At 36.7% G+C, this 11,768-nt stretch overlaps 1 protein-coding gene across 1 annotated transcript; it reads right to left on the bottom strand.

The window, feature by feature from the left end:
• Positions 1 to 1,309: 1,309 nt before the first annotated feature.
• LOC109093273 (NEDD8-activating enzyme E1 regulatory subunit) lies at positions 1,310 to 9,583 on the bottom strand. The gene is made up of 20 exons (XM_019106997.2): positions 9,427 to 9,583; positions 8,971 to 9,074; positions 8,823 to 8,883; positions 8,643 to 8,673; positions 8,486 to 8,557; positions 7,635 to 7,714; positions 7,369 to 7,478; positions 6,585 to 6,694; positions 6,406 to 6,468; positions 6,258 to 6,321; positions 6,076 to 6,167; positions 5,928 to 5,987; positions 5,187 to 5,320; positions 4,905 to 4,980; positions 4,784 to 4,823; positions 4,472 to 4,558; positions 4,210 to 4,302; positions 3,786 to 3,900; positions 3,561 to 3,610; positions 1,310 to 1,577 (listed from the first exon to the last, which is right to left on the bottom strand). Exons 1-20 carry the CDS (start codon positions 9,474 to 9,476, stop codon positions 1,468 to 1,470), a joined length of 1,602 nt encoding a protein of 533 aa, XP_018962542.1. The 5' UTR covers positions 9,477 to 9,583; the 3' UTR covers positions 1,310 to 1,467.
• Positions 9,584 to 11,768: the final 2,185 nt, after the last annotated feature.

An 11,768-nucleotide genomic window follows, 5' to 3' on the forward strand; every position in this document is an offset into this window, starting at 1 on the left:
AATTTCCACTTGGTTAGAAAAGCTGCAGGCTGAGCCCAACAATCCTTCATAAACACGGCCTCCTCATGCAGGGGTCACTGGGAAAGTTTCGTAACACAGTCATCTATATACAGTATTAGTCATAAGGAGGAAAACGTTTAACATTTTCTCCTTCTGTGAAATCAATGAACTAGTAACTGAACAACATGGCCTGGTTTCTTATTAACATTGTCTTGCTTGACAGATCAATGTAAGGAGAGCCTCCAGTTATGAATTATTCTACAGTGGAATGTGCAAAAAAGGAAAAGCTTGAGTCAGAATGTGCTCCAGCAGAAGGAGGAGGGTGCCCTCCACTGGATTGGGCCTTTAAAACACACTGTGTTCAGAACTTTTCCTAGACATTTTTGTGGGTAAAGTAGGTCATTCAGGAAGTTTTCATTCTTGGAGGCTTGGGAATGAGTAAAAATATATGTTTACGTGCCACTGATTTCGTCCTTCCTCTGTCTAGACTCACTATGAGGTAAACCTAGTTATTCTCTGTAAACCACAGAGAGCCGTCTGCTTTTAACCCGGCCATAGAAACACAGCACTCCACCCTACAACAGGAAATAACTCTGTGATCTGCCCAAACAAACAGCAGCAGCTCACCACAAATTTAGAAAAATTATATGACATGTATAAACAGTAGTTCTCCAGTTACCATGTGAAAATGTCACACGTTTATCAGATAATGTAGGCTGAAAGCATAGTGAGACGATACAAATATAAAACTGTCTGGCAGCTTAACTGCTGGTTTAGACTTTTTTCCCAGGGTATTTGTAGAGTTTATAAAATCAAATTCAAGACTTTTTAAGACAAATAAAATTAATGTGATAAAAAAAATCAGGGCGGCCTTCTGAAGGCCATGTTTTTGAAAAGATGTCTCCTATGCTCACCAAGGCTACGTTCATTTGAACAAAAATACAGTAAGAACAGTAATTTTGTATAATATAATTTTTTTTTTTACAATGAAAAATAACTTTTCTATTTGAAAATATTTTAAAATGCAATTTATTCCTGTGATGGCATAGCTGAATTTTCAGCAGTCTTCAGTGTCACATGATCCTTCAGAAATCATTTTAATATGCTGATTTGCTGCTCAAGAAACATCTCCTATTAACCATGTTGAAAACTGTTATGCTGCTCAATATGTTTTGGGAAATGTGATACACTTGGAGTAAGTAAGATGGAAAAAAAGGAAATGCTTGCTTTTATTAAAATTACAGTAAAGACAGTGTATGTACATTCAAACTGTTGTGAAAAAAAAAAAACAGAAATCCCACACAAAAGCTTTGGAGATATACTGTTTATTCAGTATGCAGCATCAGTTCTGGTCTTGTCAAAAAGCATCACCACTGATCAGTGTACGTATAAACAAACTTGAATGCCAATTCGAGGCCAACACTTTGATAGAGGAATGAGGAAACACAACTGGAAGGGACGATTGCTCTAAAGCTGAAAAGTAGCAGAGGTCTGTGACATGGCATTATAGAGGAACGTGTTGTTGAAAGGAACAAACTGGTGCGTGATGATTTTGATGGCTTCTTGAGCTGCTGATCCTGCAACAAAAGACAGACAATGGGCCTCTTTACAACTGGCATTATTATGCTGTTCATATCTGCATGATTTGGATCAAGATAGCAATGGAAACTGGCATTTATATAATGCATTTACGGTTGTGTTAACCAAACATATTCTCAGTAATTAACCTAAATGGTTGCCCTAATTTTTTTTTTTTTTTTTTACTAACCCTATGTTCATTCGCTATTTAAAGGGATAGTTCATCGGAAAATGAAAATTCTGTCATTAATTACTCACCGTCATGTCGTTTCAAACTGGTAAGACCTTTATTCATCTTCAAAACACAAATTAAGATATTTTGATGAAATCCAAGAGCATTCTGACCCTGCATAGACAGCAATGCAACTGACACATTCAAGGCCCAGAAAAGTAGTAAGAACATTGTTAAAATAGACCATGTGACATCAGTGGTTCAACCTTAATTTAATGAAGAAACGAGAATACTTTTTGTGCGCAAAGAAAACAAAAATAACAACTTTATTCAACAATTATTTTCTTACGGGACAGTCTGATGTCATTATTGCATGTGTTGTGGTACTCTCGATAATGGCATCGGACTGTCCCGGAAGAGAAGAAATCATTGAATAAAGTCATAATTTTTGTTTTCTTTGTGCACAAAAAGTATTCTCATAGCTTCATAAAATTATGAATTATGAATGAACTATAACAATGTTCTTACTACCTTTCTGGGCCTTGAACATGTTAGTTGCATCAAAAATATTTTAATTTGTGTTGGAACAACATGAGGCTGAGTAATTATCGACAGAATTTTCATTTTTGGGTGAACTAACCCTTTAAGATTCTTACAGTAAAGGTAACTAAATAGGAATTAGAAGTGAAAAGAAAAATAAAGTTTACATTGGCTACATGCAAATTTACAAGGAAATCTGGAGAGAGAAACGAGAGAGATTCAAATGGATAATTCACAGGTTATTGTTCATTTAATCAGGTGACCAGATAACATGACACCAATGTCGTCTTTTTTTTTTTTTTTTTTTTTTTTACATTGTGATAGTAAATTTAAAAAAGCCAATAACCAGCAGCATAACACTTGGAAAAATTAAATGAGCTTGTGCTACAGAAAACCATGAATTCCTTTGTCAACAGTCTCCTCTGTGTCTCTCCATATCACCATATGCTGCGTATGCTATTCTGTATCATCCGTGCCACAAGGATGTGCTGTTTTCTTTCAAATCAAAGCTAAATACACGTAGAAACAGTGCATCCTTGTGGCCCAGCTGATACAGAAGAGCATACAAAGCATATGGTGATATGGAGAGACACAGAGGAGACCGTTGGCAAAGGAATTGTTGAATAAAGTCTTTTTTTTTTTTATCGCTTACAAAAAGTATTGTCGTCGCTTCATAACATTACTGTTGAACCACTGATGGCAGATGGACTATTCTGACGATGTCTTTCATACTTTTCTGGACCTTGACAGTGTATTTTACTTGGCAGTCTATGGGACAGTCACAAGCCTTAAATCTTAAATTGTGTTCCAAAGACAAACAAACCTTTTACGGGTTTGAACCACATGGGGGTAAGTGATTAATGACAAAATTTTAATTTTGGGGTGTAGTATCCCTTTAAGTAGCTGTATACAAATAACGAAAATGCATTAGCATTTACATCTCTATTGAAAGTGGTCAGAATCCATCCCTGACCACCTCCGATTGTGGTTCCATTGATCCCATCACCAAATGCACTCAAAATCAATGTGTCTTGGTCATTTACATCTGGCTTTTATTGTGGTTTTGTGTTATCTGGCAGTTGTATGATTAATGAAAATGCATATAGTAATGCAAGCGGAGACGGTTAATCAGAAAGGCCATATTTACATTCGTAATATGATTTGCCTAAATATGATTAAATCCTAATTGTAGCAGATGTCACAATATGCATTAGGAACGTTTGATGAGGTGTGTGTTTGCAGGATCCTGAATAAGTACATAAACACTCACCTCCAAGGAAAGCGGCGACTGTGTGTGGCTCAGCAGCTCCATAACGGCAGCTGGAAGATATGAAAATAACATTTGCACTGTTACCATCTGATTATAAACAGAGGGACCAGATGAACAGGAGAACGTGTGCTTCTTTATTATCGATATTCCAAAACCATTTTTAGAATAAATATTTAGTTTGTACAGCTTCAAACCAAACCAGCTTAACTGTGAACTTAAACGTACAACTCATGGATGTAGTCATCTTTCACATTGACGTTCAGACTGTACTCCTGTAGAAGACTGTTTACACACAGCTTGAGTTTGTTAATGTCTTCCTCCACCTGGTAATTGTAGACACCTGTGAAAAACAGTCATACTCTATGTTCATATACACTGTCGTTTAAAGCTTCGGTGTCCATTTGAATGTTTTTGAAAGAAGTCTGTTATGATAGATACAGTAAAAACTGCAACACTGTGAAATATTGTTACTATTTACAATAAACTGATTCAGAAGCAATACGGTAATATTTTCATGGTACTCCAAGAAAGGTGGCATTACCATAGTACCATGTCCAATAAATACATGCATAAAATTGTGACTTGATGGATATTGTAAGATCTGTGCTATGGTTGAGAGTTTCTCAATTTTTTTGATAACTCTTCTGACCTGGGTATCGGGAGTGTTGCTGATAGAAGCGATCGACCGAGCGGAGCATGAGGTACAGGACCATCTCACTGTCTGCGCTGTCCATACAGGATGCTATGGAGACAGAAAATATAGCTTAAACACACACAGCAACACCCAAACATAGATATACACAACAATGAACCATGTTAGTAAATCCTTCTAAACAATCCTGTGCAGTGGCCATAACATTTATAAACCGAGATAAACCACAGGCAGAGAGAGACCAGCAGAGAAGACGTACTGATTTCATCTTTATTGAAAGTGTCCATACTGTATTCTTCTGCCAGAGACCTGCAGCGCACCACTCTGAGGAAAGCTGCGTTTTTACCTGTGGGACACAAAACATGCTAAAATTCCCAAAGATGAGATTTTTCACTAATTGCTGGAACCATGAACATCACGTACGCAAACAAACTGACGGAATAGGAGAACTGATGTAGAATATTACAGGATTTCGCAAAGTGTTGGAATATCTAGTTTCTTGGCAAAAACCTTAAAACAGAAAATATTCTGATCTGAGAGCAGACTGTGGGAGTGTGTATGCAGGACTCACAGAAAAGTTTGATTTCCTGTTCAGAGATGCTTTCTGGAGGCTTTGGAGTAAACAGATCATTAATGTTAATGTGCTAATAAAAGAGAAAAACTGCAGAAGAATGGGGTGATTATGTAAATACCTTTCCAAATGATTGTAAAAGTGCTTCGACATGTTTGGACACAACTGCTGCGTCCTTCATGGCTTTGTCTCTGTAGCTGAAATGGAAAGTGTCAAACAAATGCTATTTTACCCAAAACACAGTCAGCAGGAATCAAGCGAAAGCACATGTCTGAGTGTGTAACGTTCCTCAGCTGTTGGTCATTACCACTAGTTCTTTGCAACACCAGGCAAATTTCACATTACACGTTACTACTAATAAAATGTTTCCAGACTCTTTGTGATTTGAATGCTGAATACCTACACATTTTGTAACTTGATGAATTTGTCTGAATCTGCAATCATGTCTGGGATGGTTCCTCGCACAGGTAGCTTTCCGTTCCCCTCGTTTCGAACAAAGTCCCGCACTCCGTGTGCCATCACCCAGAAGGATGGGCTCTACGAGAAGACAGATTAAAGCTACTGGTGATGTATGAATTGATATTATTGAAAGTCATACATATACTTAGGTGTTTTTTTTTTTTTTGCTTGTAACTAAATATTTACAGAAAGAAGCACATAAGAAATTTTATTTTGAATAATTATTTGCAGTAAGAATAAGTTTTGTATTGATTTTAAGTGTAATTTCTATCTTTTTTTTTAAAGTTTGTTTTTTTTACAGCTAAAATAACTGACTGACATTGGAAACCTAGGAAACACAAGTTACAAACTGCAGCATCTGCTCTTATATTAAAATTAGATGGATAATAGAGAATACAAATAATAAAAAGGCACTTTTTCACTTCCTCCAACAAACAGCAAACTGGAAGCCAAACATTTCCCCAATAGAGAGTAGTATGGGAGATCTGATTGTATGTGCATGCAGGATTTGAGTGTGTTTAAATATTTCAAACCTTTTTAATTTTACCATGGCAAATAAATAAAGGGTAATGAATAAATCATGACCAATTCTAACTGCCACTAGGAGCAAAATACAACAATCGTATGTGAATGTTGAAGACAGTTTAAAGGTGGCTTAAAAGTAGTTTTGCATGTTCCTACTAACCTGTGAGGTAATATTTTCACACTGCTCAGCATTAAAAATGTCCTCCGTTGCACTGGGGACCTACATTACAACGAGATAAAGATCAATACAAATCATATGCAAGGAACACAAACTATAACTACAACTTTTCAAATGTAAGGAGTTCTACCTTGGTGGGGTTCAGAGCCGTGTTCACATTCTTGATTGCCTCCTCAAAGTTCTCTTCATCTTCAGGTGTTCCGTTCTCATTCGTAAGGATTCCTGAGAAAATACCGAAATTAAGAAAAACCCACAACGAGAGAAATGAGCTACCGAAAAAAGGTTGAAAGGAACAACATGGCATTACATTACCTTCTCTGATGAGTTGTCTGAAAGCTTCCTTCTCCTTATAATTCTTCGGTAACTGAGAGTTGTGCTGGATCAGAGAAGATACTCTATGAGAAGCTCGTTTAGGAGGTCTCATATTTAGAAAGCTCCATAAGGATATGTTAAAAATTACCTCACTATACCACTTTTCCAAGTATTTGGCAACCACAATTATCCATGGCGTATGACTGTGATCCTAAAATGAAAAAAATACATACAACAATTTTTTTAACTGCAATGATTTAAACATGAACAAAAAGTACATGCAAGTCAGTGCCATACAATAAAAAGGACATCGATAATCAATCTGACCTTCTTCTCCATGCTGTCCAGGTCGTAGGACTCTATGTGGTGCTTGAGCTCTGTGAATGGCTGGTCTAGTCTCAGGTCTTCTAACGCATTATCTGGATGAGATTCGATCACTGTAGTGAAAGACACAGACAGACAGGGGAAGACAAGAAAGTCTCTGATTAAGCGATTGAAATGTTCTGTTGTTGGATGTAATAATGAACACAGCAGTCATCATTTACTCCCAACATCTGAGCCGCTGAAGACGCAGATGGTTAACGTTACTTTAGTTTTTGAAGGGAATGATCCGATATCTGTATAAGTGTATATGTGTTTATGTTCGAGTGATTCGTTATAGATCTTGATTAATAGAAGAAGTGAGTATAAGGGTTTTTTTACGAATCTTTGCAAATTGCCTTTCCTAATAATGTGCTAGTTAGCAAGTTTCACGGCTAAAGTTTACAGTCTGCTCGACACCCCAAGGAAGATAGGGGCGGGGTCAGCAGAGCTCATTAGAATTTAAAGCAACATGCTATAAAACAGCTAGCCCTGAAAAGAGCTGTTTTGGGCAAGGTAAAAATTGAATTTTTTTACACTACCAATGAGAAATTTTAACCAAAGTATATTATAGACTTTTCATTAAGATCCTCAAGAGTCATATCAACTTGTGGAAAACGGGAATCCGATGACCCCTTTAAGAATATTCAAAATGAAGTTGATTTGCACTACATCTCCACCATCCTGTCCAAGTTCTAATAAATGAATCTCTCAAAAAATATTTTGCTCCAGGAAATTATGATTATATTACCTGTGTGCTCCTTCACAATCAGTCTCATGTAACCGATAAGTCCATATGTTCGACATACAAGGAACGGCACACCAGCATCCCATAACACACTGCCCAGCCTCAGACATGTGCTGTCAAAATAAAGATACATAGATATATACAGTATTGATCTGTAGAATCAGCACATACAACTAAATAGTAACATGTCCGTTTCATAATACATTTAAAAGTAACTCACGAAAAAATAAAGGAACCATATATTCAGATTTGTGTTATAGTAGTAATACCTTTCTGGAAGCTGGACGCCAATGACCAGACTAAATCTGTGAAAAAACTCAGGGTCGTTGTCCAAAAGCTTATCAGGACTCTGAATATCAAAAAATAGATAAACTTAGATAAAAAGATACACTACCTCACAAAGGGCTGAACACATTTGACTGAATTTATGTCCTTTTAGAATTTATATTCCTTTAGATATAGAGGCTTTTAATTAAATGATTGCAGTTAGTTATGGTAATAAATACTGCACCCTATGCAGACACTACCGCTCAAACGTTTCAGGAAGATGTTTTCATGTTTTTGAGAGAGATTTCTTATGACCAAGGCTGCATTTATTTGATCAAAAATAAATTAAAATCAGTATACTGTGAAATATTATTACAATTCTATATAACTGTTTTCTATATTTATATACTTTAATGTGTAATTTATTCTTGTGATGGCAAAGCTGAATTTTCAGCATCACATGATGACAAGAAATGCTCAATAAATATTTCTTATTATTACCATTGTTGAAAACTACGTTATCGGTGTTGTACTGTCTTTAAAAATGTCACCTAAATATTATAATGCATCCTTGCTAAATAAAAGTATTAATTTAAAAACAAATCTAATCTTTTTGAAAGGTAGTGTATATTTTGTTTTCTTTCTTTTAAATTACATTTTAATTGTAAGCAATAATCTTAGCAAATGGTGGAAACATTAAAATGTAAGATTGCTTTGATTTGCTTAAGATTTCAGTCACTATACATTTCCTATTCATTTAGTTTCATAGTTTTGAGCAACGTGTCCAAACCTGGTTTTGTACAGCCGAGTTTAAACTAAAGTCAAACTACAGTATGTTTACATTAACACTGACCTCTTCTACAAAGTTTCCAGACACATCACTGTTGAGCTCCTGCAGCAGTTCAGTAGCAGCCTGAGCCCTGTTCTGCAAAATAAGCACAACATCATTCAACATACACGTCACTTTAGGTTTGGACAGACTTGTTATAGACACACAGTTATGTGCTTACCTTCCCAATACTGCTGCTGGTGAGAAAAAAGCTGCAGAACAGATCAAAGCATGACCAGAATCAGACGCATTTTCAATACGGTGCAGTCTGATAAATTTATCCATACATCACACTATCACCAAAAATCTCTTTAAGATTGTTACAAAAACAAGACAATGATTGGCAGGCCAGTGACTTTACTTGTTTCCAACATCCTCCCCTGACACTTTGTGCCCATCAACTATGGTAAAGGCTCCGATTCCTAAGAAGCAGAGTAAGAATAATGTTAACACAATGAATGCATGGCTCAGTGTTATGATTTGAGGTGCACGGTGAGAAATACTGATACCTGGCAGCACAAGGTTTTTGAGGATTTCAGTGCCGGTTGCAGTGGCGTTGATGAGACACACATGAGCATTTTCAAGTCCTTCCTGTCCATGATCTCCCCACAACCTGATACAAACATATAACAACCAATAAATGACCAGAGTATAAGTGTAGCTATAATAACATAATCAAGACAGACAGGCAACAGTCACGCAGATTAATACATCCAGTGGTTTCTGATCAGTAAGGTTGTTAACAGCTTTATATGGAAATTAGACTGATTATGTTGCTGCAGTGTTGAATTAAAGCACGATCAATCTGAAGGAACTCTGGAATGATTAAAGCTCTTGCTACGACCGATGGGCCTCTATGTATGTCAGCGTTAATGCAATTGGAAAGCTTAAAACTAGTGCTGAAGGAGAATCGCAGTGCATGTATACTGCATCATTCTGTTGTTTAAAACCCGACCGATATGTACCTGAGCTGCCGATCATACTTCTGCTCTTTGCTCGTTTTATGGTCTGTCATGGTCCTCTGTCTCTGACGGCTCGATCCTACCGGCACGCTGCTGTTTCACTGTTTAGAGATTGACATTCGCAGATTCGACACAGACAGACTTGATATTCTTCCGTTTGGCCAAGAGGTGGAGCCATTGTGCCGCTTGAATGATGCCTTCGCTCTTTTTTTTTTGTCCGTCTTGGGGACTTGTAAATTGTTGTTTTTTTTTCCTTCTTCACAATAATTTGATTTGTTAATTAGGCTGCCACGTGAAAAGGGTGAGCAGAGGTTTATACAAAGTATCAGTGGGTTACAAAATGAGGATTACATTTGTTTTGCATTCTAAACGTTGATGAATGACTGACTTTGAAAGTCATCTCTGTCAAAATGTGGGTCATCTTGCACACATACACACACCACATCGTTCCACAAAATCACAACGGTATCACAAAACAACTAAAATTAATCACAGTCTGGTTTATCTTTGCTACTGCTCCTCTTGCTGAGGATCTAGCATTCATCTATCATCAGTCGAGGAAACTTCATCCTGAGAAACACAAATAGAGAGAGATAGAGAGAGAGAGAACCCTCACCCTGGGTATCTTTTCTTCACTTTAAGTCCTCAAATGAACTAACTTCATTTTATCATGACAGGTTCCTACCTGAGGACGTTTACCTTCTCAGTAGCCTTCAAGACACAAAAGCCACTGCTACAACATCTCCAACCCCAGTGACTGCTCTGTTTACTTCGACACTCTTAAAAATAAAGGTGCTTCACTAGGCTTTTTTGGGGGCGAAAGATGGTTCTTCAGATTATAACAAGGTAAGAAAGAGATGGTTCTTTAAAGAACCTTTGACTGAATGGTTTTTTGTGAAACCAAAAATGGTTCTTCTATGGCACCGCTGTGAAGAACCTTTTAAGCACCTTTATTTTTAAGAGTGTATTTATAATATTTCTTGTTGCATTGCATTGATATTCTTGATTTGACAGCTCTACAGCTGTACTGTCGGCTAACTCTGACGTGAACTTTTCATTGGCTCTAAAACTAAAAGCTGCCTATAGCTGTTTTGGTGTTATTCATTTTGGAAATCAGTTATAGACTTGAGGTAAGCCTCCCAGACAGCAGCTCTGACTCAAACACATTATTTTTATTGCATCATATTCAAGTTATTGTTTTGAAGAAACACAAGCATACTGTTAGAGCAAAGTATAAATGTCTCATCATAGTGCATTTTTTGCTGGCGTTACATTTTTTATTGCTGTCACAGCTGTTGTCACATACAGCTAACTTGCGATTTGAACATATGTCCTCATCTCTTTCTCTAGAATCTGTTATGTGGAAAAAATATAATGATGTAGGGTAGTTATATTTCAATTTATTTCACCTTATATAGGCAACTTAGTGTGGTATTTGGTAAAAAAAAAGCAAACATGACAGTAGTTTATATAAAGAATATTTCCTGTTGGGTTTAAATAACCACTGCAGGATCAGCACTGATGTGTCAATCAGACTGAAATTAACATTTTACTATTATATGTGATTATTATAATATAACAAAATTATTTAGTTACATTTTTTAAAAATTAGGCTAATAATAATTACGAATAAAACATGTTGTTTATTAAGGTTAAGATTTAGCTTTACATAAATCAAAAGCAATTGCCCTAACAGACAATTACCTCACAAATTACATCTACCTGTGACTCATTAACGTGAGAGTCTAAATAAAACCTCAAGATCATTACGTGGTTCAGCCATTCTCATTTCTGATCACGGTTTACTCGAGGACATGTGGCACGGTTTAAACATCAAGGTGCCTGACACCAAACCTGTACATTGTGGGCCAAGTCATCCTGGGAAAATTGGTCAAAATAACAAATAAAAAGTGTGTATAATTATAAGGCTACTTCTGTTTGTCCATTCTTTGCAGGGTTGTGGAAAGGCTGGACCCCAGTCTGATGATTAGATTATGGCTATTTGAAGCAAAGTTTTAATAGCTAAGTATTATTCTGCATTCTGAATGTTATCAAGGTAACTTTCAGACTCAGAATGAAGAGTCAGTGGTAAATGTCCAAAACAACGATAGGCTACTGTGCTCCCTTAGCCTAAGTGCCCTTCCAAAGCTGAGGAGGGCACAGTGATGCTCACTTTTAAACAGAATTCGCCCTCGTTGTTTTTCTATTCAAAATGATTCATTTGCATTTTACAGTTCAATTACATGCTACTAATTCAAAGTATTCAAATATTTAACAGGTCCAGACTGAAGTCCTCCTTTAGAGGAGGCGGGGCCAGGTCGGATCAGCTCGTCTGTCAATCAATC

The sequence above is a fragment of the Cyprinus carpio genome, chromosome B7, assembly GCF_018340385.1.
Source record: "Cyprinus carpio isolate SPL01 chromosome B7, ASM1834038v1, whole genome shotgun sequence".
Taxonomy (NCBI): Eukaryota; Metazoa; Chordata; class Actinopteri; order Cypriniformes; family Cyprinidae; genus Cyprinus; species Cyprinus carpio.